This window comes from Carettochelys insculpta, chromosome 1 (genome assembly GCF_033958435.1).
Source record: "Carettochelys insculpta isolate YL-2023 chromosome 1, ASM3395843v1, whole genome shotgun sequence".
NCBI lineage: Eukaryota > Metazoa > Chordata > Testudines > Carettochelyidae > Carettochelys > Carettochelys insculpta.
This window is the reverse complement of record NC_134137.1, coordinates 375,715,167-375,742,832: the sequence shown is the minus strand read 5'-3', so window position 1 is coordinate 375,742,832 and position 27,666 is coordinate 375,715,167. Positions and strand designations below refer to the sequence as shown.

Here is a 27,666-nt window from a genome sequence, read left to right as displayed (position 1 = left end):
TGGGGGGGAAAGTCAAGAATTAGATGAAGCCAAGTGTGCAAACGAGCCCCTATAGTAGCTCAGAAAATTCCCATCCCGGTTCAAACCACATGTTAATTCGGCACATTAACATATGGTTTGAACCAGGATGGGAATTTTCTGAGTCACTATAGGGGCTCGTTTGCATACTTAGCTTAATCTAATTCTTGACCTTCCCCGCTTCTACCCCTCTACTCTCTGATTTGCTCACCTTGATCATTGTTTTCTGATTTGCCCTCCTTGATTACTGTTTTTGGTTCTCTGTGCCTTGAATATTGAGTCTGTTCTGGTCTGGCTATGGTCTGAAGAAGTGGGTCTGTCCCACGAAAGCTCACCTAATAAATTATTTTGTTAGTCTTTAAAGTGCTACTTGACTGCTTTTTTGTTTTAATTTCCATCATGTTACCTTGGTCCCTTTCTGCCCTGGTTGTCCCCAGAACATGACACAAAGGGTCAGGTTAAAGTTCTGGTCACAGCCAGTTTTGTTATTTTCAATTTCCCAGTTGGATTAAAGTTCCTGGCTTGGTTCTGACCTTACAGTTACCAGTGTAAACCAGCAGTAACTCCTCTGGAGCCAGCGAGGTTACACTAGTTATTCAAACTTCATTGCACTGCGGCCCCCTTTCACCAACCAAAATTACTAAAGACCTTAGTGGGGGCCCACCAACGTCCTGTTTTCCTGAGTGGAGGGGCAAAGCCTATAGGCTTCAGCCTTGGTGGCAGGAGTGGGGATTGGGCTTTGGGTCTGAAGCCCTGTAAATGTAATGCCAGCTCCAACAACCCCACTAAAATGGGGTCCAGACCAGTATTCCCTGTAAGCTGCTTGCTTGTGCAGCACCTCGGGAAAAATTTAAATGCCTCCAGCTGATTAGCAAAGCACTCACAGACAGGTTTTGCGTTTCTAATGGTGGTGCACAGACACACATGCCTCGGTGCACAACAAATTTATTCCACACATGGATGGAAAATAGCTGCACACGAATGGAAAAGATGAGAGGAAACTTCGGTCCTGACCCACAATTTAAGAACCTTCTCTCTTGGCAGTCACTCAATAACAATGAGAAGGACATCGTCATGTCACCCTCCTATTTGTGAATCAGTTGATGGCTGATCAGCCCAATTCTGGAGCCGCAAATCTTATCACAGAAGGGGCAGGTGTTGGCAGCCGTTGGAGTGGTGTGGGGCAGCTTTTGTCGCTCCTTAAGAACCACTGCACTAGTGTAACCTGAGATCTGGATCAGGGCTCTTCCGTTTAAGGATTGGTAAGGTGTTAAGCTGCTCCAGGACAATGTGATTGTAACTCCAATGATGGAAAGGCTCCTGGCCACGCAAACCCCTTGAACTAAAGGAGATTTGCTGTCATTAATAACAAGTGTCATCTGAGGCTTGTAATAAAGCTCTTTTGGGTGGCTGCCTGTCTCCACTTGAAGGGCGTAATCTCACATCCTGCAAAACATATACCAGTGTGTCCTAAAATGTCCTTCGGGGCTGGTGCATACTCATCACACCAAGATGTCCTGGTGCAGCGTCAAGTTGTTGCTCTTTGATGACACAGCATCGTGATGTGATGATGCAACATCAAGGTGCTGCAACACAAACGCCGTGATGTGACACATTGGTCCCACTGTTGCTGAAGTTGCAGAGCTAGTGCATTCTTAAAACTTACATTTCGTAACGGTTTTGTGTCACAGCCCCTCCTTTGAGGGGGCAGCTCAGGGCAGAAGTTGGGGGGCTGTGATAAGAGAGTACCTGTAAGAAATGTAAGTGTGGGGTGGGCCGCAGGTGGCCCAGGGGCACGTGAGGATGTGGGGGAGCTCAGGGCAGGGAACTGGTGTCTTCATCGCTCAGGGCAGGAGCTTGGGGGTGTGTGGAGTGTGCAAACAGATTGTTTGCAGAAGCTTTGTTTTGCTTATCTCTACCTTTTGTGCTGTCTAGCTAAAGTGTGTGTGAGAGAAAAAGGGGGGGCACAATTTGGAAAAGAACTTGTGTTACTTGCTTTAATGTCATATGATTCCCACCTTTAACTACAAGCCAATCTGCCAGTGGTGACAGACTGTGGGGAAGTGTGAGTGTAACTGACATGGCTTGAGACGTTCAGAATGGGTTTCAGGAAAATTGGGATTTTGTAGTCTTCATGCCAAAGATGGATGTCGGACACTAAATCTGCTTAGCTACCCACCTGGTTCCCCCCAGCCCTCTCTGGCCAGCCATGAAGCTGCTGACATGTCCAGGCTGTCTCCCCTCAACCCTTGCAGCCAGAGGAGAAATTAGCTGTGTCCCCAGCTCAGCTCCCTCTCCCTGGAAAAAGGCTCACCTGCCATCAGCCAGAGCCAGACAGAAAACCACAGCCATTGCATGCTGCAAAAACAGCTGAATTCCAACCAAACCGCTCAGCAGTGGTTTGGGCCAAAGAGCTGATTGGCCCGATGGAAAGAGCTGATTGGCTGCAGTGTCTGAAAACAGCTGATGAGAGTATCTATGGAGCAGATGATTGGCCACAAACTGCTGATCCTCCCCTGGGCGCTGAACAGGCTGGCTCTTTTCTAATTGGAGCTGCACATTGGCACACACCACCCTACTTTCATGTCTGTGATGTACCCAGGATTGTGCCTGTATTTCACGTAATTTAGCAGGTCCCAGACTGAGCCATTTTACCTAATTATAGCATCAAAACAAAAAGCAGTCAAGTAGCAATTTAAAGACTAGCAAAATAGTTTATTAGGTCAATGACCTCAAGGTATGCGTGTTACTGAAGAGAAATTATCGCTCCTTTTTAGAGAGAGAAGTGGACGAGCTGACTTTTATATTCAAATGCGGCACATTAACACATGGTTTAAATCGTGATGTGAACTTTCTGAGTCACTATAGGGGCCCGTCTGCATACTTGACTCAGTCTAATTCTTGATCTTCCCCCCACCCCTCCACTCTCTGATTTGCTCACCTTGATTATCTTTTTCTGATTTGTCCTCCTTGCTTACTGTTTTTGGTTCTCTGTGTCTTAAATATTGAGTCTGTTCTGGTCTGGATATGGTCTGAAGAAGTGGGTCTGTCCCACGAAAGCTCACCTAATAAACTATTTTGCTAGTCTTTAAAGTGCTACTTGACTGCTTTTTGTTTTGGTAGTGTATAGACTAGCACGGCTTCCTCTCTGTTACTAATTATAGCAGGTTTCCATCTCCCACCCCCAAAACAAAACTGACACCTGCCAGTTCCTTCCACATAAACCCTTTTCAGGTGGTAGCAAGTAGCCATTTTTTAATTTGGAAGTTTCTTTTTAATTCTTGTGTTTAAGAAAATGGTTCATTTTAGCAAATGGTACAGACACAACCAGTCTTACAAGACCATTAGTTTCTACTTACATCTTTACCTCTTAGGCCGGTCTCTCCTGGGTTTCCGGGTATTCCTGGTTCACCTTTCTCTCCCTTTGGACCCATTTCTCCCTGGAGAAAAGAAGGAATGCAAATATTGCTTTCTTCTGCTGCATTTTGTATCCCTTATGCTCTAGGCCATTGTGTGCCATGGATGTGTCTTTCACTCCAATGGCAGCCATGTCAAGGGCCCACCTCATGCTATTTGGCATCTAAAAGTTTCACCAGCATAGCATTTGTAAAAGAGGAATTCTACATCCATTCTTCCGTTGCCCACCAGTCTCAGACCCCTTTGTAGGCTGTGCTGGGGCCCGATGCACCTTTAATAGTATGAACCAAAGGCTGAAATCAGTAGGAGTCAGCTGTGAATGTGGGTCAAACGCTATGTTGAGGCTGTTTTCTGTGCTCTTGTCCACTGGCGTGGCACTTTGCTGACAGGTATTTTAGAAGCCAGTGTTGAGGAGCTATTCCATGCTGTCCATCTAGGGAAAGTAGGTTACGTGGGACCCAAGTGTCTCCAGGGTTCCACACACTTGGCACTGGCCCGCACACCCTCCTGTTGGCATGTTGAGGTTAAGCAAAGGGAGGATGAAAGAGGCAGTTTTAGCCTGTTATCTCGCAGCATGCAGGCCCTCAGCTGTGCCAAACAGAAATTCCAGCAGAGCCATGACTTGTCTGAAGCCTCTTCAGTCTTTGCAGCTTCCCCCCGCCCATTTTAATTCAGCTTTAATGGCATCCTTGTTACACTGCAAAACCCAGCTGGGCAGAAGTCTATTTGAATGATACAAGCAACAGTAGTGATTTTGTTTTGCATGCTACCTGCTCCGTGCTCACTCACCTTTTGGCCAGGTTTGCCAGATAAACCTACATTCCCCTATGAAGAAATAGCACTGTAAGTCACTTGGCAAGAACAATACACGTAGACGTCATTTAGTTCTGAAGTCCTATTCTAGCAAAACATAAGAGCAGAGAAAACTCATGCACGTAATTCTGAGATACCCCGGTACCAGCTGGGAAAGCAGGCGTCACTGCCAAGAGTTTTCGATGGGCATGATGATTATGAGTACCCGGCCTGAGACGCATTAAAGGGTATGTCAGAAACTTCTAAGCATCCACTCTCTGAAAAGAAAACTACTTGAATGTGTTGCAATTTGCTCTCTTACACCAGGTCTACACTAGACCTTAAAGTCGATTGTAGGTAAGCAATTCTAGCTATGGAAATTGCATAGCTGGAATTGACTTATCTGCAATTGACTTACCTGGCTGTCCTCATTGAGGGAGGTCGAGAGGAAAAACTCTCCCATCGACCTCCCTTACTCCTTGAGAGACTGAGGAGTACAGGGGTTGACTGTTGACCCCAAAAGTTTGATTTCACATGTTCCGACTGGGCATGTGAAATTGAACCTTGGAAGATGGACACTGACACACATTTCAAGAAAGATGTAGAGAAATTGGAAAGGGTCCAGAAAAGAGCAACAAGAATGATCAAAGGTCTAGAGAATGTGACCTATGAAGAAAGGCTGAAAGAACTGGGCTTGTTTAGTTTGGAAAAAAGAAGATTGAGGGGGGACATGATAGCAGTTTTCAGGTATCTAAAAGGCTGTGATAAGGAGGAGGGAGAAATCTTGTTCCTCTTGGGCTCTGAGAATAGGACAAGAAGCAATGGGCTTAAACTGCAGCAAGGGAGGTTTAGGCTGGACATTAGGAAAAAGTTCCTAACTGTCAGGGTGGTCAAACACTGGAATAAATTGCCAAGGGAGGTTGTGGAATCTCCATCTCTGGAGACATTTAAAAACAGGTTAGATAAATGTCTATCAGGAATGGTCTAGACAGTACTTGGTCCTGCCATGAGGGCAGGGGGCTGGACTCGATGGCCTCTCAAGGTCCCTTCCAGTCCTAGCATTCTATGATTCTGTGATCAGGTCAATCTTCTAGGTAGTGGAGACGAAGCCTCATAAATGACAGTCGTGTTTTTTCAATTGGCCTAAAGTGGACCCAGCTTCGAAATTGGCCATTCTACAGCTTGAAACACAATGGGTACCAAGGGGGACACTGGTGATGCTGAATCAGCAGATTTATCTGGTGAGCCAAAGTGACACCTGTACTAATCAGGAAAGAGATCTTGGGGTTATCGTGGATAGTTCTCTGAAAACGTCCACGCAGTGTGCAGCGGTGGTCAAAAAAGCAAACAGGATCTTCCGAATTATTTAAAAAGGGATAGAAAATAAGACAAAGAACATTTTACTGCCCATTTATAAAACTATGGTACCCTCACATCTTGAATACTGAGTACAGATGTGGTCTCCTCACCTCATAAAAGATATTTTGGCATTAGAAAAGGTTCAGAAAAGGGCAACGAAAATTATTAGGGTTCGGATCGGGTCCCATATGAGGAGAGGCTAGAGAGACTGGGACTTTTCAGTTTAGAAAAGAGGAGACTGAGGGAGAATATGATAGAGGCCTATAAAATCATGAGCGGTAGGGAGAGGGTGAATAAAGAAAAGTTATTTACTTGTTCCCATAATATAAGAACTAGAGGACACCAAATGAAATTAATGGGTACCCGGTTTAAAACCAATAAAAGAACGTTCTTTTCCACACAGCGCATAGTCAACCTGTGGAACTCCTTGCCAAAGGAGGCCTTGAAGGCTATAACTATGAGGCTACATCTACACTAGTCCACAACTTCGAAATGGCCATGCAAATGGCCATTTAGAAGTTTACTAATGAAGCACTGAAATACATATTCAGCGCCTCATTAGAATGCTGGCAGCTGCAGCACTTCGAAATTGACGCAGCTCGCCGCCGCACGGCTTGTCCAGACAGGGTTCCTTTTCGAAAGGACCCCAACAGCTTCGAAATCCCCTTAATCCTAACAGCAGATGGAATGGCCATTTCGAAGTTTTGGGCTAGTGTAGACACAGCCTAAGAGAGTTCAAAGAAGAGCTAGATAAATTCATGGAAGTTAGGTCCATAAAAGGCTATCAGCCAGCGGGTAGCAATGGTGTCCCTGGCCTCTGTTTGTCAGAAGCTGGAGATGGATGGCAGGAGAGAAGTTGCTTGATCACTGTCTTCGGTCCATGCCCTCAGGGACACCTGGCACTGGCCACGGTTGGCAGACGGGATGCTGGGCTAGATGGACCTTTGGTCTGACCCAGAAATGGCCATTTTTACGTTCTTATGTTCTTCCCTTGGCTGAGCTGTTGAAGCAGCGCTAAGCTGTTCAAGGCTGCCTCTTCCACCTCTTCAAGGCACCACAGTGTGCAGCTTCCTGCTCTTTGCACTCTGTTAGCAGCTCGACTCGTGTACAATGGTGACGTAGGGAAGGAGAGAGCATGTTGTCTAATTGCAACAGCTTTGATCACACCCAGTGCCGTGCTGCCCAATAGTTACAGTGCTGGTATTTCAGACCACAAGGGACCTAACTTCATGTCCTACTCTGACCTCTTATATATCCCAGGCCACCCCCAGCCTTCCCCACACTCAGCCCAACAGTGATACAGCCCTCCAGGCACTACCAGCAGAGAGCAAGATGCAGCCATTGCAAGGACCTGATGAAGTAATAGATTCAGACGGCGTCCCCAGGGACCCTGGATTGTGCACTACAGGGGTAGGCCACCCAATCTGAACCCCCGTCACCTTTGCTGTGCAGTCCCACAGCCCAGGGAGAGCTGTCCTCCTATACAATCATGCCCTGAGGCCTCTGTAGAGCATTTCAGGTGCAGTATTTTTGTATCAGAAGCTATTGGGGTTGTTTGCTAACGACAGTCCGTATGGGATGAAGCCAGATTTCCGGCTCAGTGCAGCTTCACCAAAGTCACATTGATGTCAGTACAGCTGCCCAGAGGTAACGGAGCAGAACCAAGCTCAGGGTCTCTCGTTTTCATCGTTTCACTTCTTAATTCACATGCATCGAATGGCTCCACTCACCCTTTCGCCCATGTCCCCCTTCAATCCTTGTTGCCCTGGAATGCCGAAACCTGGACTTCCCTGCGGGGATATCAATGAACACAAATTCATTACATTCACCCAGCTGCTTGCAATCAAATGTAGTGATTCGTTTGCTCTCCATCCAGCTCGCAGCCCTAGGAAGGCTGAGCGGAGACTGTCTCCCACCCACAGGTCAGCAACATGCAGGAATCCAGTCCGGGGCTTGTTGGCCGCTCTCCTGGCTGGTATCTGCCATGCACAGCAACACTGAGCAAGCTACATATGGAGGCAAATGCTGCCAGTAGGACGGACTGGGGGCATCGCTCTTGTTTCACACCAGCTGCCTGGCCAACTGTTAGCGTCACTGTTCTGCTCTTGGCCTAATAAAGCCCCGGAGAATTTCCCTCCCCAAGCACCAGCACCTCCTCCATGGGTCCCCCTGCTTCAGTGTCACACCATGCAGTGTGCCCATTGCTCTGGTCATTTATCTCCTCCATCCCTGGAGCCCACCCACTCGGGTTCAGGGATGCTGACTAGCTTCCTGTTCACCCGATGGATTGCCTGCAGCCAGCCAGCTTTGTGCAGCACAAGACACAAGGGGGGGAGGCGGTCCCGTCCTCAGAGCGCTTCCAACCCAACAGACAGGCCATTGTGTCAGGCCCCACAGAACGGAGGCATCTCCCATGGCAAAGACCGGTGAGAAGTGAGAGAACAGTCTTCGGAACCATTGCTGGTTCAAATTGTATCTTGTGGGTCTCCACAGAGAAGGCCGCAGTATGGACTGAGCATCTCATTAAGCCCAACTGGAGTATACGGTCCATGCATGGCAGCCCCCAGCGTTTGGAGTGGCAGCCTGAGGCCAAAGACTTTGAAACAGATAAGTTGTAAGGAGGGAGGGCGACAACGAGGCTCTAAGGTCCAGAAGAACATGTCTTTCCAGCGCCACCAACACGACTTTACCTTCTCTCCTTTCTCTCCTTGTTTCCCTTGGTTTCCCTGAGGTCCCGTGGGGCCGACCGGCCCAATATCCCCCTAGGCATGAAAAAGTTACAGAGTTAGTAACACCTTCTAGCCAGGGCTCACCCTTTTCCTCTGTGGCCACCAGAATCTACACAACTAGGGTTCTCCATTTTCAATCCACTGCGAAGATGAAAGTCTTTGCGACATCGACACATCTATCTGAATGTTTTATCCTGTCACCCATCACCACAGTACTTGGGCACCTACTATGTAAAATCAGTATCTACAGTTAAGTCACCAGCGGATTTTGTGGAGGCCGTGGCTTTGAAAATAATATCCTTAGCTGTGAAAATTCCCCTCCCAGTTGCATAGTTTAACAGATCTCAGAGGGATAGTTGTGTCAATCTGTATCTCCAGCAACAACGAGATACATTCGGCTAGTCTACCCAGCAAAGTTATTCTAAAATATCTTTGCTGTCATCTACATAATCTACAAAATCTAATCAGTTTTCAGGTATCTAAAAGTCTGTCATAAAGAGGAGTGAGAAAACTTCTTCTTGGGCTCAAGAAGCAATGGGCTTAAACTGCAGCAAGGGAGGTTTAGGTTGGACATAAAGAAAAAGTTCCTAACTGTCAGGGTGGTCAAACACTGGAATAAATTGCCTAGGGAGGGTGTGGAATCTCCATCGCTGGAGATATTTAAGAACAGGTTAGATAAATGTCTATCAGGGATGGTCTAGACAGTACTTGGTCCTGCCATGAGGGCAGGGGGCTGGACTCGATGACCTCTCCAGGTCCCTTCCAGTCCTAGCATTCTATGAGTCTATGAAAGAGAATTTACTTTGTCACAGAACGCATGAACCAGGGGTACCCAATGCTCGAAGCTGGAACTGGCGGCCAGGGGAATAGATCACTCAATAATTGTACTGTTCTGTTCAGTCCCTCTGAAGCTTCTAGTAGGGAACCATGTCAGTGAGAGGACACTGGCTAAATGGACTGCTGGCCTGACCCAGAATGACAGTTCTTACATTCTAATTTCTGCCAACCGCAGGGTGGTGGAGCACTGGAATGTGTTACGTAGAGAGGTGGCGGAATCTCCATCCCTAGAGTTTTTTAAGTCCCAGTTTGACAAATCCCTGGCTGGGATGGTTTAGTTGGGGTTGATTTTGCTTTGGGCAGGGGGCTGGGCTCGATGACCTCCTGAGGTCTCTTCCAGCCCTAGGACTCTATGAGTGCCATCATTTCATGAGGCCAACCCCCAGCTCAGGAAAAGAAGAACAGAAGTAAAACCTTAGGATGATGTGTAGGGGCCCTACCAAACTCACAGTCCGTTTTGGTCAACGTCACACTCATAAGATTTTAAACATCATAAAATTCACAAGAACATGGTTCTGAGCCCTAGTCTTCTCAGACAAAGGTCTCATACAGGCTTAACACAGGACAGCTAAGTTAACTTACTCTGGCACCCTTCTTGCCTGGAGGTCCAACAACCTAGGAGAAAAGGAAGCCACATCAGTGTCCTCTTTAAGCAAACGAGTGATTCCCCTGCTGCAAGTAGCTATTCAGATCATGTTACGCTGGGTTTCACAGAGGGGCTGGCGTGGCGGGGACACAGCCCAAGTTCTAAAGAAAAATAAGATCAGTCTGCCTCTATCACCCTGCAGGCCCTAGCAAAAGCCGACTCCTGTACCATATCCAACACCAACACCAGAGAGGACTATGAGCCTGGTTCAAAACCCACTGCAAGACTCTGATTTATTTCAATGGGCTTTGGCTTGGGGCTGATGTAAGCCCAAGTGTGGGATCCAAAGGTACTCCACCTTCAGGGCGGGAGAGCTGGTCAGGATGTACCCAGAACAGCCGAAGGACCGGAATGACACCAGCAGGCCTCAGTCTCTATCCCAGTAAATTCAAATGCCTTGGTAGTGCCAAAATCAGCCCTGTGTGTACTCTCCTAACAGGGGCTCAGATTAAATGAATAGGATTCAACTGCAAGATCTTTGGGGCAGGGACTGTCTTTTTAGTTCCAGGCTCAGTGTGGGTCCCCAGTCATGATCAGGGCCTTCCAGGAAGTAGCATCTTCTAGAAGGAAGAGCAGTAATCACCGATTTGTGCTGGCTTTCAGAATTCCATCACCCAGGACACCGATTTTCCAAAGTCAGAGTAACCTGTGAATCCGTGTGACTTTAACAGGGGGCCTGAACAGACCTTGCAGTAATACACGACTTCCTCAGTGCTTTAGCTTTTCACGCAGCCTGCCATAAAGTTGTGTGTTAAGCAGCACAAGCCAAGTCTATTTGTATTTTACACTGAGTGCAGCAGAATCTAGTTACTAGGACTTACCCCCATGGCTGGAGCACCTGGGAAGCCCTGGATCCCCTATAAGAAAAGAGGAAATACAAAAAGTTGACTGTTAGAAAATGTAAAGCTCTTATGCTGAAAACCCCCCAGCTCAGGCACAGAAGGAAAACATAAGAACAGCCATACTGGGTCAGACCAAAGGTCCATCCAGCTCAGTATCCTGTCTGCTGACAGTGGCCAATGCCAGGTGCCCCAGAGGGAGTGGACCGAACAGGTAACAATCAAGCAATCCCTCTCCTGTCATCCATCGCCAGCTTCTGATAAACAGAGGCTAAGGACACCATTCCTTACCCATCCTGGCTAATAGCCATTAATGGGCCTAACCTCAATGACTTTATCCAGCTCTTTTTTAAGCCCTGTTATAGTCTTCATCTTCACAGCCTCCTCTGGCAAGGAGTTCCACAGGTTGATGTGCATTGTGTGAAGAACTTCCTTGCACTTGTTTTAAACCTGCTGCTCATTAATTTCATTGGGTGTCCTCCAGTTTTGATATTATGGGAACAAGTAAAATATTTTTTCCTTGTTCACTCTCTCCACACCCCTCAGAATTTTATAGACCTCTATCATATCCCACCTTAGTCTACTCTTTCCTAAGCTGAAATGTCCTACTTTCTTTAATCTCTCTTCACATGGAACCTGTTCCAAACCCCTAATCGTTTTAGCTGCCCTTTTCTGAATCTTTTCTAATGCCAATATATCTTGTTTGAGATAAGGAGACCACATCTGTATCCAGTACTCAAGATGTGGGCATACCATGGTTTTATACTAGGCAATAAGATGTTCTCTGTCTTATTCTCTATCCCTTTTTAAATGATTCCTAACATCGCATTTGCTTTTTCGACTGCCACTGCATACGGATGATGCTTAGAGCCTTACAGCCTGACAGTCTGATTTGGTCAATTTCACACTCATAGGATTTTAAAAATCATAAATTATAAGATTTCAGCTATTTAAGTCTGAAATTTCCTGGTGGTGTAACTGTAGGGGTACTGACCCACAAGGGGGTCGGGGGGGGTTACAATGACCAGCATCTGATGAAGTGAGTCTGTGCTCACGAAAGCTCATGCTCAAAACTTTTCTGTTAGTCTATAAGGTGCCACAGGACCCTTCGTTAACGTTAGTGTCGGGGGTTTATGGTATTACCATTCTTACTTTATGTGCTGCTTCAGAGCTGGACCCTTGGTCAGCAGCCACCACACTCTGGCTGCCCATCTCTGAAGGCAGCACAGAGGTAAGGATGGAAACACTGCAACACCCCTACTACAACCTCATGACACCCCCTTTTCAGAGCACCCTTGTGGGCTGGGATTCCCAGCTTGAAGAACACTGGTCTCCCCCATGGATAGTAGGGGGCAAAAGTACACAAAAGATCAGACTTTGTTGCCTGTGATGCACTTTTCACAACCACAACTTTGGTAAGGCCCTAATGATACTGATCCTTCGCATCCAATGGCAAGACGTGGTCACAAAGGAGGAGCTTTGGCACAGAGCAGGACAAGAACCACCTGACATTCAAATCAAGTGAAGAAAGGGGATGGCTGGGCCACACTCTCAGAAAACCAACATTCAGCATTGTCCGTCAAGCTCTCACATGGAACCCGCAAGGAAAACGCAAAAGAGGAAGACCTCAGACAATGTGGAGAAGACCTGCTGAGATTGAAGGACAATAACTGGGGTACTCCTGGGGTCAGCCGGAAGTGTTGTCCAGAAACAGGTGCTGGGTCTACACGAGCCCCTTCCTTTTGAAAGGGGCATGTTAATGAGCGGGTTCGAAAGATGCTAATGAGGCGCTTCCATGAATATGCAGCACCTCATTAGCATAATGGCGGCCACGGCAATTCGAAAGTGCGGCTTTTCGAATTGCGCACCTCCCGTGGAGATGGGACCTTCCAAAAGGGCCCCCCCCAGTTTTTGAAAGCTCCTTCTTCCTATCTAGTATTGGAAAGGTGTTAGGTCCGATCATAGGACGAAAGGCTTTCGAAAACTGGGGGGGTCCTTTCGGAAGGTCCTGTCTCCACAGGTGGCACACGATTTGAAAAGCCACACTTTCGAATCACCCCGGCTGCCGTTATGCTAATGAGGCGCTGCATATTCATTGCAGCGCCTCATTAGCATCTTTCGAACGCACTCATTAACATGCCCCTTTCGAAAGGAAGGGGCTTGTGTAGACACAGAGGGAGTGAGGTGGAGGAGACTTGGAGATGACCTATGCTCCGCTCGGAGTACAAGGGTTTAAGTCAAGTGAAGTAATGGTACTGTATGTCGTCCAGTGACCAGTGATTGGAATTATGAATGGCTGTGATAAAAGGGAATGGTCAATGGCACAGGGGAAGAGAGTGGGAGACATGCCCTATTGGCTGGGGTTTGGGCATTTACCCGGGGCTAGCGGACCAAGAAGCAGGGCCACGCAGCCACCGGGCCCAGCTCCGTGTCCCCGGAAGGGGCGGGACCCAGGGCAGAAAGGGGCAGAGCCTAGTGCCGTCAGCCCTTCGCACCATTCAGACTGTGGGACTGGATGCCCTCCCTTTGCGACGCACAGAGCAGCACTCCCACAGTGTTTCAAAGGGCTCCCTGGCAACTGCCCCCTCTCCGCCACACCAGCAGGTCTGAGACCAAGTTTAAGTCCTCACTCAACAGTAACTGAAGTGCTCATACCCACAGAAACACATGGGGACAGCTCTGCAGCAGTGGAGCATGTGGCCCAGTCACCTGGGAGGTGGGAAACCCAAGTTCAAATTCCTTCCCCACTACAGGTAAGGAGGGGAATTGAACCCAGGTTTCCTACACCTCAGGTGAACACTCTAACCAGTGGGATAATGGGGACTCCGGCCCCACCTGTCACCCCCTTAGCCTTAAAAATGCCTGAAACAGTTTGTTTCACTTGACATGGACTTCTTTTGCAGTTGCTGATTATTTATTTATTTGTTTGTTTGTTATTTGCAGTTTTTCCATTTCAGTTTGACCCACAACGAGTATTTTAGCCGAAATCTGGGTGTTTTCAGTGAACTGAAAAAAATCAGTTCTCCTCCCTGCTCTGCTTGGAACACGACGTAACCGAAAAGGAGAAACTTGTCAAGGGACTAAACACAGTCACTCCTGTACGGTTGTCATCTGACTATCAGGAGTCCTGTCCCCTGTCCTTTGCCCTGGCAACTCAGTCTAAGCAACCCCTCCTGGAGTACTTACTTGGTCTCCTTTCTGCCCTGCCGTTCCCGGGAGACCCTGTAATACAGCAAAGGAATATTTCCAACAAGTTAAAAATGCTTCAGTCACTTAAATTACAGGGTCCCAAAGGGACCGTCTTGGCCGGCAGGGACGACAGCAGTGTCGGCTTCCTCAGCCCTAACAGGGAGAGGCCTACTGAAGGAGAAGGGGCAAAGAAGATGCATGTCAAGGCTCCTTCAGCTGCTAGCTTCCCTGCCAAGACTGCCCCCAAAAGTAGGCTAAATGTGGGGGTGATTTAGTAATGTGAAAACGCATCCAGCAGGGAGCGGCATGGGATCATGGGCTCCTGGCACATAAGCTACCCATCAGCGTTCAGAAGGGAACATCTATTGTGAACCTCGCCTGATGTGAAAGGGCAGAGGACCCCAAACTGTGAGGGCACACCCCTCTAGCGGCCAGTTGTGGGGGGGGCACAGGCTCTGCTCCAGCCCTGCCTTGTGCCTCCACTCCAGTTTTCATCCATGCACGTGGCTGAGGGCCTGGCCGCTGGCCACCTTCAGGGCCTGGTTACAGTTCCATTGCTGACACCAGCCTTGGCCCTTAGCCATGGGTCTGTTCTTGGCCCCACTCCCAGCTGTGGCCTCCTTCTCCTTGCCCACACCCCTCCCTCCTTCATCCTGGAAGACAGCCTTCTCGCAGCTTGACTCCTGGGGGATTGTGTGGTGTGGGCAGGGGCAAGCAGGGGGCACAAGTCTGAAACATTTGGGGATCGCTGGAATACGGCAACCTAGAAGCGACACACTCTATGTCCCACTACCGAGCTCTTCCATGCAGCCATCCTGCAGCTCTTCTTCAGGGACCTCTGGCCAGATCCCTGTGCCCACACACATCTCCCTAGAACCTTTGTCCTTATGAGATTTCCCAGCCCATTCTCAGCTGAAAGGAGTTCGAATGCAAGAGCAGAAGGCACCGTGAGGGCTCTTGGGCATGAGGGACAGAGATCTGCTGCTCGGTAGAAACTCTACATCAAATTCTAACAGGACACCCAAACCTCACGATCCAGGAGGCCAAAGGGAGATGGGGCAAGCCTCGAACCTGAAAGCAGCCACTGCCGACTCACGTTAGCGAAGAGCCTGATTCTCATTACTACCACGGTTCTTTCACACCATTCTGGCCAATAAGCAGCCCGCCCTAACACCCCTTCACCCGCAATGGCATAAGAACGGCCATACTGTGCCAGACCAACAGTCCACCTAGCCTCGTATCCTGTCTTCCGACGGCGGCCAACACCAGCACAAAGGGGCATTCGCGTAAATGAGAGCCCAAGTCCAGCATCCCTCCCATCAGGGCTACAGCACTGGTAAGAGCCTCAGCCAGTGGCTCCAGAGGCACCGCAATGCTGGGAAGGAGCTGGCTCTGCTCTTGTCTCATCCAGAAAGGGACTGGGATGGATCCATTAGTTCCATGCAAAGTCATTCTGACAGCAGCTTGTCAAGCAACTTGATTGGCTTACGGCAATTCCGTGAGGTCCCGTTGGCCCTGTTTCTCCAGGCTCCCCCTGCAGGCGATAGGAAATATGTAAAAGTATTAGGTGCATACGAGTTGAAAGAACAGCCCAATGCCCCAGCTAGTTCAGCATCCAATCTCTGACAGAGCCTGGTGCTGGAAAAGGCAGAGAAAGACACTATCTCTTTCTGTCATACGACATTAGTGGGAGAGGTACCTTCCTGACCTCAGCTGGTCATGAGTGCATGTCCTGAAGCATGAAGATTATTTTTATCCTAGCTATTGTAAATCTGCAAATGCTACTAAAAATGCCCAATTTCATTTTGAGCCTGGATTTAATAATTAAATGAAAGTACAAAGAAACGTGTCTTGGGGATCTATAAAACAACAAATAGCCCACAAAAGAAAATGGAATATGTCTTCAGTAAGCTGTGACAACTCAGATATTGGGCTCAGTGCCTCCCTCCCCGACCACACACACAATGGGTTTTGACCCGCGTAACGCTATCAATTTTATCTTTGCTCTATATCATTATCTTTAATCTATATCATTCCCCCTTCACTCCAAGCATCATTTATTTCTATCAGTTTAAGAACCTGTCTCACCTTCTCCCCTTTGATTCCTGTTTGGCCTTTTTTACCCTGGAAAATAGAAGATGCTTTTGTTAAGACAAAGATCCATTTACAGAGAAATATCAACCAATGAATATACAAGTCCTGCGCTCTGCAGGAGAGTGAGCTTTGGATAGGCCTTGTCCAGGAGTTTGCAAAGCACAAGGAAAATATATCTTCATTTTAAAAATAATGGACTTCACATTCATATAATGCTCTTTGGCTGAGGATTTCAAAGAAGAAGACAAACAATAATTAATTCTCACAATGTTGTGTGTATTATGGGAACACCAGTTGAGATCGGGGCCCCATTTTACTGGTGTAGTTTGAACTCTAAATTCACTGATTTTTTTTAACTTTGATTGTGATTCTCCTAAAGCTGTACCCTTGGGCCAGGCGGTCCTTCTCGTCCAGACAATCCTGGTTCACCCTAACAAAAAAAGAATAGATGTTATTTCCCCCACCAGAAAGAGTCTCAGAAGGTGCTGAACAAACAAACAAACCACAACAAAACCAAAAAAACACTCAGCTGCACTTACTTTTCTTAAAGAAATGTAATGGCATGTGCAACAACGCACACAGACATGCCTGACTTGATTTGTGTACATGGCTTCAGAACTGCACACACAAAGGGCAAATTAAAACCCAATGGGCAGACAGCTGTTTGCATATGCAAATACCTAATTCCTGTGCACTGTTAGAAACGTGCACATGCGTTTTTCCACAGGCAAGCAGGGCTTGGCCCTTAATATTGCTGGGGGCGGGGCGGGGGGGGTTGCAGTTCTTGAGAGATCCAGGTCTCTGTTCACTGCACAAGACAAGTGTCCATCTCCCAGAGCCGCGGCTCCGCAGAATCCTTTCCAAGCACGAGCCACTTGATGCTGGACAGGCCGGGAAGAGATGCTGTGAGGAGAAGATTGAATGAGCCAGACCGGACTGTTGGCTGGTTAGGTTCGGTCTCCAGCCTACAGCGATGGCTGACATTCAGTGCTTCATGGGGTGGCAACTGCCTTCTAAATCATGCATTTCGCTACTTGTTCAGTGCTACCATGTATGGGCCGAGAGGCCTTCCCCTGTTTGTGGAGGCCTGGTGATCACTAGCTGCCCTCAGATCTGATTATTTTTCACATACCTACAACTGTCAGTGGCTACGCCACTCTGGACCCTTTCCTTGCATGAGGGAATCACAGTATTTGACTCATTGATTTCGCCCAACAGTGAAAGTCACAGGCTGATGCATCAACATTTTCTTCACCCTGTGCAGCAAAATCCTCTCCGTTTCCCAAGTCACTTCCTCAAGAGTCCTTGGCACCCATTTGTGAGGGACCTCTGTCACGTACACTTTTGACAACTGCAGAGTTGCTTAGCAGCAAGTCTGGGCTCTGTACCGGATACAGACTGGCTACAGAGCTCCCTCCTCAGAGAGAGACATGCCCGAAATGTTCACTAGACAATGAATTTACCAGCAATGGCTCAGGTTAGCTTCAAAAAAATAGGTTGCCCAGTGGCCTTCCTGGCCTCCCTTGGGAACCTCAGAATTCCCAGGCTGAGTCAGAGCAGAGGCCACCAGATGTTCCAGAGGAAGGCACTCAAACCTGACATTAGGTAGATTTGAGTTAATCTGAGCCCCCCTCTCGCCACACACACACTCCAGACTCATCCTACTATTTAGAGGTTGGATTAAGCCTCAAAGCATGAGTTTTAATCTCTCTTCCCAGACAGATGCATGTTAGCTCTAACAATGCAGCTCTGGCTAGTTATATAAATAGGAAGATGGAATAAGGGACGCAAATAACCTGTGTCACAAAGTCCAGCCTCATTATTACAGGAAGCCACATCATCTAGTCGTCCCATTCGCAAATTTATCAACCTCCATCTTAAAACTATTTGAGCTGTTTTGACACCCATCCCTGGCCCTGCTGCACCTATGGGGACGTCATTCCAGAACTTTACTCTTCTGATGGCTAGAACCCACCTTCTAATTTCCAGTTTCATGACCAGTTTCTACCCATCCAATCCTTTTTTTTTTTTTTTGAGTCTTGCTGGATTCTTGGCCTCAATGCTATCCTGTGGTAGGGAGTTCCACAGCCTAATTATGCCTTGCATGAAGAAGGATTTCTCTTCACTGGATTTGAATTTGTGGCAGTGTCATTGCATTTTATTGCACCACTGACGTCCTTCTGACATTTCCTGTCACAAGACCACCACCCATATCCAACCCCCCCAGCAAAGGTCCAACGCAGGTGACTGCTATATTAATACTTACCTTTTGTCCTTGTGCTCCAGGTGGTCCCATGTTCCCCTGAAAAACAAAGACAGAAGAGAGCTTAGCTTCTTGGACTCTTTGCTGGCTCCTATCCTTGTCTTCATCATCCCCACACTCCTGTGTTTCTCTTCTTTTTCAATTCCAGCAGCAGTCAGAGGCGGGGAAAGTATTCAAAAAGTTACTTGAGTAAAAGTACAGCTGCTTGGGGAACAATGTAATTAAATAAAAGTCAGGGCGTCTGTCTGGAAAGCTACTTGAGTAAAAGTATTTGATTGTACTCAAGTATCTAGAAGGGGGAAAAGCCACCACCACCCCAGGGAGTCCCCTGGATACTTAAGTACAAACAAGACAGGAGACTACTCTACTTTTACTCAAGTAGTTTTCCAGAAGGCCAGTGACTTTTACTTAATTATATTCCCCTTCCCAAAGCAGCTGTGCTTTTACTCAGGTAACTCTGTGGGTACCTTTTCCACCTCTGGCAGCAGTGCATGAGTTTCGGACACGCCTCTCCTCCGTCATCCAGCCATATATACAGGGCTGGTTTGGGTGATGCTCATCCCTCACCTATTAGGCATCTTGAAAGGACAGAGTGATACTACCAGGTGCTTGGGGCAAAGGGCAGGTTTCCAGTACCCCAAGCAAGATTTTTGTGCCACAAGACTGGCTGCTCAGAAACTCCAGGCACTGCCTGGCACAGCAGGGGGTTGGGGGCAGCGCGAGTGAATATACCACCAACCTTTTCTCTTGGCAGAGGGGAGGCCAGTGGCTGCACATGCTGCAGTGGATGCTTTGAAATAGGTCCACCTCTGTTCCATGACCTAAATGCCTTCCCCCTTTTACAGCCTCACCAACACGCCCCAGAGCACAGGCCATGCTGCTCAACCTACTCATCGGGAGCAGCGTTCGTGTGCTAAGGCCAGCACGGGTCGGATGCTACCTGGCATCAGAGCTTAATTGGCTGAGACTGACTCCTCCCCAAGCTGGAACCCCACTCCCGCGCAGTGCTCACAAACAGGCAAAATTCTCTCCCATCGCTGGGAAAATAACATCTGACAAATGAAGCTGCCTCTACAGTTGGGTTTGGCTGCCGAACACCTTGCTACCACTGGTTTAGTTCCACTGCAGTAGCCACACTGGGAGGTCCCTGTGCTTTAATCACCGAGGCTTGGTCTACACTAGACCTTAAACTCGATAGCAGATACGCAATTCTAGCTACGGCGCTTGCGTCGCTAGAATCAACGTATCTGAAATCGACTTTAAGGTCTGACTTCCCTGAGGAACGTTGACGGGAGAGTTTCTCCCATCGATCGCCCTTACTCCCCATGATCGTGAGGCGTACAGGGGTCGGCTGCTGACTCCTGATAGGCTGATTTTGCATGTCTCCAGCAGGCTCGCAAAATTGAACCCCAGAAGATTGACCCCGTGTGGGTTGATCTTCCGGGTGATGTAGACATAGCCTGCGTCTTCACGTCCTAATGGGAGCTGGTTTAAATGACATGATAAAAAAAGCTGGTGGCCACTGCCCCCTTGCACTAACCTTCCCACTAGAGCTGGTGTCATAAAGGCAAAAGGTTGCATGGAATTATTTGACAAAACAAGGAAAAAAATTCTATTTTTGGCAGAAATGTGAATACAGCACTATATCTCCCATGATGCACCGTGGTCTTCCCTTTGGGATACAGGAAGTAGGACATCAATGGGAGTCCTGTCTGTGATGATTCATGGGAAATGTAGTCCCTCTGGGGAGTCCAGCACACAGAGGACAATGGGGACACGAGGCAAGTAAACTCGTACTCCCATGAGGCAAAGTGCCAGCATGCCCAGTTTGAAATATTTCAGTTTCAGCCGAAATATCTGGATTTTCTTACTGAAAAACCGAGAAATTTTCCTCTGCCAGCTGATAAACATTGCTGAGAGAGGTCTAGCTTGAGCATATCTATGTGAGCTTACACACTATCACCTTCACATATGGATGTAACCTATGATCATCTAGTCACACCTCCCACATAACCTGTCCTTGTAGTCCTATGGCATGAGTTTAGGTGTCTTTGGTTCAATACATTAACACATCCAGGGTGGTAACATTCTCAGAGGGGTAGCTGTGTTACTCTGTAACTTTAAAACCAACAAGCAGTCCTGTGGCACCTTACAGACTAATACGTTTATTAGGCCATGAGCTTTCACAGGTAAAACGCACTTCATTATATGTTTTTTAGGCACAAAATCTAATAAATGGGTTAGTCTCTAAGTTGCCACAGGACTGCTTGTTGTTTTTACATGTGCAGTATTGCAGGAGAAGGGGAGAGGCAGAGGTTGCCTGTTGCACATAGAGTCACAGGGCTGGAAGGAACTTCAGGAGGTCATCTAGTCCAGCCCCTGCTTCAAGCAGGATCAACCCCAGCTTAGTCATCCCAGCCCGGACGTTGCGAAGCTGGGACTTAAAAACCTCTAGGGATGGAGAATCCACCACCTCTCTAGGCAACGCATTCCAGTGATCCTGGTGAAGTAGTTTTTCCTAATATCCAGCCTACACCTCTCCCTCTGTAACTTCAGACCATTGCTCCTTGTTCTGCCATCTGCCACCACTGAGAACAGTTTCTCATCATCTTCTTTAGAGCTCCCCTTCAGGAAGCTGAACACTGCTATTAAATCACCCCTCAGTCTTCTCTTCTGAAAACTAAATGAGCCCAAATCCCTCAGCCTCTCCTCATAGGTCTTGTGCTCCAGACCCTTAATCATTTTTGTTGCCCTCCACTGAACCTGCTCCAGCACATCCATGTCCTTTTTATACTGGGGGCCCAAAACTGGACACAATATTCCAGATGTGGCCTCACCAGTGCCGAATAGAGGAGAATAACCACTTCTCTAGATCTGCTCACAATGCTTTTCCTAATGCACCCTAATATGCCATTAGTCTACAAGGGCACACTGTTTACTCATATCCAGACTTTCATCCACCATAACCTCATAACATGTACACACCTGGCTGCAAAAACTAAACATACCTTTCCTCCTTCTGCTCCCTTAAATCCAGGTGTGCCTGGAATGCCAGTCCCTGGCTCCCCCTGAAAAGCAAGCACAGCCTAAGTGAAAGTAACTCTCCCAAGGCAGAAGAGAGAAAGACACACACCTCTTCCCCCTGACAAAATAGAAATTCAAAAAAAAGAGAGAACGACTGTAACTGAAATCATTCTGATCTACAATAGCACCTCTGAACTCCCACTGAGGGCCAGCAATTTAGCGCAGGGCTATTTTGTCTGGAGAAGCATCTGCTGACATAAGCACAGCGTTACAGGGTTGTATTTTTAAGGTCATCCTCAGTTAAGAAACAAGTTAAGTCCGGGAGACAAGAGAAAGACTGTGGAGGTGTCAGCTGAGATTTGAAAGAGGAGGGGGAATAAAGCGGGGCGGGTGAGGGGGGACACCAAAGGAGGCCAATCTGCAGGAGAGGAGACGGGCCTGGCACCTACTGCGGCCAAACGGCTGATGCACAGAGCGGAGGTGGCTCAGAGGCGCAGCGAAGGCTGGCTAGACAATGTCTGTTCTGTTTCAGGATATTGGCTGCCGCCTGTCGATCGAGCAGGGGGAGACATGATGACACATCTCCATCCTCCTCACACCTGCTACATCCTGTCGTTATGGCAACACGGCTATTTCCATCCCCTTTGGGCAGATGAAAAGTAAATACATTTTGCACAGGTAATGACCTTTTCTCCCCTTGGCCCAGGACTTCCAGGAGTACCATCCAGCCCAGGGCGGCCAGGCAAGCCGGCTTTCCCCTGCAACAGAGGAGGAGAAGCTGGTTCAATGCTGTGCCTTTCGCGCTCGAGGCTAGTGCCAAGCTACATGACAAAACATGCTGGGAAATAGCTTGTGCAGCATCTCAGCCAGGGAATGCTGCTGCACTCCCCAGTGGGGAAGTTCATGCAGCTTCCAAGCCACAGTCAGCCCAGAGGTTGTCTCACTGCAGTTTGGGAAGCTTAGCATACATCTCCAGCTCACTTATCCTGCCCTTCCCTGTGTTCCAGCTCCCCCATGGGAAATAAATAAATGGAGCACAGAATCATAGAGTCCCAGGGCTGCAAGGGACCTCAGGAGATCATCGAGTCCAGCCCCTGCCTACAGCAAGACCAAACCTAACTAAATCATCCCAGCCAGGCTTTGGTCAAGCTGGGACTTTAAAAAACTAACTAACCATAACCTTCTTCTTAACATGTTCCCAGCCTTCTCACCTGTGACTGTCTTAGTATCTATGGCTATGTCTACACTAGAAGCATCTGTCAAAAGAAGTTACTGTCGACAGGGAAATCTCGACAGAACCTCTATGCATAGTTTGCTCTGTTGACAGAGAACTGCCAGACTGCACTACCCTCTGGTGTCAGAAAGCAGAATGGCAGCTCTGCAAACAGGGCAGCCCCGGGGGAACCGGAAGTCTTCTCTGTTGACAGAATGTCTACACTGCACTTTTGTCGACAGTATTATGTCCAGAGATTGTTATGCCTTAAATTTTTGAGGGATAATACTCTTGAGGAAAATGCAGAGTTCTGTCGAGACTTCGTCGACAGAATGCTTGAAGCGTGCAGGAGGTCCCTGAGTTATGTCGACAGGCGGCCCTTTCTGTCGACAAATCTCTGTAGCGTAGTCCCAGCCTATATTATCTGATTTATAAATGCTGGGCATGTGACCCATGGCTAACCAGCAAACAGGCGGGAGAAAGGAGGGTAGCTCTTTCCATCTATGCTTTTGCAACATTTCCTGGGAGTCCCAGGATGCACTATGCTCCATCCTGCCCTAAGCGACGGCCTGCGTCTGCCAGGTCCAAAGTTACTACTGACAAAAATTCATCACTGGTCTGTACTTACAGCCTCTCCGGCATCTCCCTTGTCACCCTTGGCACCGCTTTTCCCTCGAGGGCCCTGTGTAGCCAGAACATAGTATTTTAGTGCTGGGATCAGAACCTTTCTCCTGCTTTGTTTTGTTGGAGTACAGACGAACATGGCTACCGCTCTGTTCATATAATGATGGTTATGGGTCATATGTAGTGATTTGCTTATAAGTTCTGTACGCTTCTGTTTCACCCCTTGCCTCTTGTTAGCATAACAAATGAAGTTGTGCCTCTTGTCCGCATGGCAAACTAAGTTGTGTACGATTCTGCCATTTCTTTAGAATCGGAGAATCCTAGCGCTGGAAGGGACCTCAGGAGGTCATCAAGTCCAAACCACTGCTTAAAGCAGAACCAATCCCAACTAAATCATCCCACCCAGGACTTTGTCAAGCCAGGGATTAAAAACTTCTCGGGATGGAGATTCCACCACCTCTCTAGGTTACACGTTCCAGTGCTTCACCACCCTCCTCCTTTAGTTACTATATGACCCTTTCTAAAATATAATCTTGTCTGACACTGTGGAAAATTAACAAGAAATCCTCTGTACATTGTGCGGTGTGAGGGGAGGGTATGAATGTAGTTAAAGATAAGTGTGAAGCCATCACAAATGCCCAGATGTTCAAGAAGTGAAGCCCCTGAAGACAGCCAGGAAGCCCTCATTCTGTTCACTTCTAGAATTAAATTAGCAGAATTGACAAATCTTGGAGGCAGGGAGACAGCAGACAAGAGAAAATGATGGGAAGCCTGAGAATAAGCACAAGTTGTACCTCCCTCGTCCCGCTCCTGAGTGGTCCTGAATGAGGGGATTTGCTGGACAAGGGGAGGGCAGGCCTCCTGGCTGCCCTGTGGGGAGGGGGCACCAGCCTGCTGGCCAGGCTGCCCTCTTGGCTGCTGCAGGTTCCCTGCCCCCAGGCTACCTGAGGGGTAACTCCACTCCTGCCGAGCTCCCTCACCCTGGACAGGTTCTCCACTGCTATGGGGCTGCTGGCAGGGCCTGTGCCCCAGCCAGTTCCCTGCTGTGGGGCTGCCCAGGCTCCCCAGCCCCAGCCAGGCTCGCCACTGCCAAGGGCCTTCGAGTGGACCTCCATGCCCCAGCTGTGCTCCCCACCAGCTTCCCACCACGGGGCTCCTGGTGGGGCTCCCTGACCCAGTCTTGGTTCTCTACCTTGGGGCTACCCCTGGGAATCCCCAGAGCAGACCACCATTGGGATTCCCCGCCACCAGCAAGGCTCCACTGAGCCCAGTACAGCTGGAGCTCTCGAGTCCAGTTGCCCTCTGGTCCAGCAACATCCACTGTCCTGCGGGACAAGGGACATTACCTAAGCGAGTGCCAGACGAGAGAGTTTCAACCTGGATCAAAGGATAACTGCAGAAAACCCCAAGATTAACAGCGCTGAAGGACCAAGGATTCCAGCAGGACACTGCAAAACCCATCGACTCAAACGGGAGTGCACTAGTCTAAAAATCGGATGCTTTCGCCATGACCCTCTGGGTTCCATCCTGCAAAGTGCACCAGTGCTTCAGGTCATGGCCCAGAGCACCCAGCTCCGCACTCTTCTTCCATCTAACTGGCCACTAGATTGACCTGAGCTACAACAGAGTGGACCATCTGCAGGACCCGTGTGTGTGTGTACGGGGGTGTGTGTGTGTGTGACTAAATGCATGTGCTGCGTTTCATGTTGTGCTTTCCATAAATGCGGTTATTGCTGTTTCTGCTGGGGAAAAAAAGATCCTGTGAGTTTCTTATGACACCTGCACAACATAGGAGAGACCCTCACACTGCCTTGAGCACCACCGCACATCTCCAGGATATGCCCTCAGTATTAACCCTGCCTCCAGTGATTTGTGCCCAGGCTTTAAAGAACCTTTCAGATACGCTGGCAACTTGGACAACCTTTCAGCCCACCACAGAGAACAAGCTGTAGTGGAGAATCATTACGTGGGCCTGTGATGGTCATAGGTGAGAACAGCAGGGCAGAGGGCCTCTTCCTGCACCTGGGGCCAGCAGGCAAAGGTGCAGCTCTGTGTGGCTGTCCTGAATCTCTGGGCAGGGCTTGTAAGACTGCTGCAGGGCCACACAGTTTGGAGGGAGCCTACTGCAAGACCCCTCCAATTACAACACTGTGAAATTTCACATCTCATAGAGCTGAAAGGAACCTAGGGACATCATTGATTCCAGTCCCCTGCCCTTACGGCAAGACCAAGCCCAGTCCTTTTTTCTAAGGATCTATTTTTCCCAAATGACTTTGAGGATTGAACTTGCAGCCCTCAGTTTAACAGGCCAATGCTCAAACCACTGAGCCATCCTTAGGCAAAACCACAAAATGGGTGTTTGTTTAAAAACCTCCAACCACTAAATTGACCAAATTGGACTGTGGATTTGGCAGGGTCCTAGTCATAAGCCTATGCTACTCAAGCAGCCCCTACCCCGTACAACACATACATCCCTACTCCTGACTGGTAGCCGTAGCATCACTGGTACCACTAGGCTGCTCAGGGCGTGGAGTGTGTGGGGAGAAGGAGAGACCAGACCCATAAAGGAAATGTCTCTTCTCAGATAGGTCCCCGGGAAGACTAAGCAGGTACATCTTCAGTGAGGTAACGGCAATCCATTAGGGAGCTTAACATTAAAATGCAAGGCTGTCAGTGAGCTGCTGAGACAGACAGACTGACCGACAGACGGACAGACGTGGCATGTGCAGTTGTGGCAGTCCCGGGATAGTAGAGAGATGAGGTGGGTGAGGTAATGGCTGTTATTACTGGCCTGTGCACAGGCATTTCGGGGGGGTGAGGGGGGTGCTGCTTTTTTCATAAATGTGGATTGCAATTTTTTTTCAATGTGAAGAAGTTCAAAGTAGCCATGCAGTGAGTGTGCATAAGAGAGGTTAATGCAAAGTTTGAGTGGAGCCAGTGAATGGGAAAAGGAGTTTGTTATAACACACCAACAATTTATACAGCAATAAAGGTTTTACAAAATTGCCTTCTGGGAGCTTGCTGTAATATCAAAAGTGAAAAACAATATTCTCTTGTCCCCCTCCCTTTCCTGCTGCTAGTGGCCAAGGACATGCTGGGAAGTGTAGTGCCTTCCCTGCTCCAGGGTCAGCTTTCCAGGCAGGGTACTGGCCAAGGAACTATAGCTCCCAGGGTGCTGTGGGTTTCCCCAGCATGCCCTGCAGGCTCCCCATGCACAGTGCAGCAGAGAGGAAGGGAGAGAAAACAGACATGGGTGTGTGTGTGAGCACCCTTCACACACACACACACACACACACACACACACAGAGCCCTTCCCTGCCCCCATGTACGGGCCTTTTATTGGACCTCCTTCTGTTGGTGACAGAGACAAGCTTTCAAGCCACACAGAGCTCTTCTTCAGGACTGACAGACACCAGGGACTAAACTTGGAGTAAATCTCAGCTACTTACTCGGCGACCTGCATCTCCAGGCTCACCCTGAAACAGAGGACGGGGAATGTTACAACCTCAGAATGAGATGGGTCCCTCTTCCTTCCCACCTTTCTTCTGGTGCCTTCTCTCGAAGATCTACACAGCTTGGGCTGCCGCCGCCGGGAAGGGAGCCGCTTCCCATGTTTGCACTCAGGCCAGATGCTGCAGAGCTCACCACTTGGCTTGTGCTCTGCTGCCAGGTCACAGCAAGCGTCAGGATTGTTTGTTTACATCCCTCTGCAAATTCAGTCCTGGGGTGGACAGCCCCGAAGGCTGAAGATCCTCTACCCCCCAGAAGAGGTACAGCTGCAACGTGGGCCTACTCCGCCACTGTCCTCCACAAAGGCGCCTTGGGCGGTGACCAGGCAGGGACGTAACCGTTGGCAGCTGCGCTGTGCAGACCGAGCCACCCCCCAGAGGGTAACAACTTCACGCATTCCTGCCTCAGGCTGAATGTGGGCTGAGCCCCTCGGCCCTCTGAGACTGCAGCGATGTCTGTGAGTGCAGGATCAGGCCCCTTACTGTAGCTTGACCTCTCGTCACGAGACCCTGGGGTAAAACCTCCAAGCTGGTTCTCCAGGGTTGAGGCCTTTGAGCTGTGCAATGTAGCAGAAGCCACCCTTGGCATCAATGGTATAAGGTCAATTCACACGTACCTAGGAGGCCTGACCCCTTGCCGTGTGGCGGGCTGGGGGTGTGTGGCTTCCCCCTTTCTAGTCACCTCACACTAAACCCAGGCCTTCAGGTGTCTATGGCCGAGTAATGCAGACGGATGGCTAGCTCGCAGTCACCCACCTTCATGGACATCCCGGGCGGTCCCTGTGGTCCTGGTGGTCCGGCTGCTCCAGGATCTCCTGGCTGCCCTTTCTGCCCCTGAAATAATTCAAGCCAACAGTTTCAGAGATAAAAGCTCTACTGCAGTGACCTTCACTCCTACGCCTAGTGAAGCTGAGCAGCATACAGGCCTAGCGTAAGTGCCCCATGTCACTCAGTTGGGGACCTCTCAGGCCAATCACTGAAGAGAGACTGAAGGCAAGACACCCTAAGCTCTGTTCCCAAGAAGACAGAAGATGGCTGCAATGTAAAGAGAGGGTGGCAAGGATACAGCAGGACATACTGAGGGGACATAAGATTATTTAGAGCGTACGCATT

The 27,666-nt window shown here is 48.8% G+C and overlaps 1 protein-coding gene across 1 annotated transcript in view; it reads right to left on the bottom strand.

Moving 5' to 3' along the window:
* Positions 1-27,666, bottom strand: part of LOC142020062 (uncharacterized) — a 267,476-nt gene that overhangs the window by 158,549 nt on the left and 81,261 nt on the right. The window contains exons 31-47 of the mRNA XM_075007686.1: positions 27,310-27,387; positions 26,494-26,520; positions 23,049-23,102; positions 21,894-21,965; positions 21,192-21,251; positions 18,187-18,222; positions 16,306-16,350; positions 15,915-15,950; positions 15,316-15,360; positions 13,824-13,859; positions 10,620-10,655; positions 9,735-9,767; positions 8,277-8,348; positions 7,317-7,376; positions 4,225-4,260; positions 3,378-3,458; positions 425-451 (exon numbers count right to left, since the gene is read on the bottom strand). Of these exons, the coding sequence (XP_074863787.1) occupies positions 425-451; positions 3,378-3,458; positions 4,225-4,260; positions 7,317-7,376; positions 8,277-8,348; positions 9,735-9,767; positions 10,620-10,655; positions 13,824-13,859; positions 15,316-15,360; positions 15,915-15,950; positions 16,306-16,350; positions 18,187-18,222; positions 21,192-21,251; positions 21,894-21,965; positions 23,049-23,102; positions 26,494-26,520; positions 27,310-27,387 (834 nt within the window). The remainder of the gene's footprint in view (positions 1-424; positions 452-3,377; positions 3,459-4,224; positions 4,261-7,316; positions 7,377-8,276; positions 8,349-9,734; positions 9,768-10,619; positions 10,656-13,823; positions 13,860-15,315; positions 15,361-15,914; positions 15,951-16,305; positions 16,351-18,186; positions 18,223-21,191; positions 21,252-21,893; positions 21,966-23,048; positions 23,103-26,493; positions 26,521-27,309; positions 27,388-27,666) is intronic.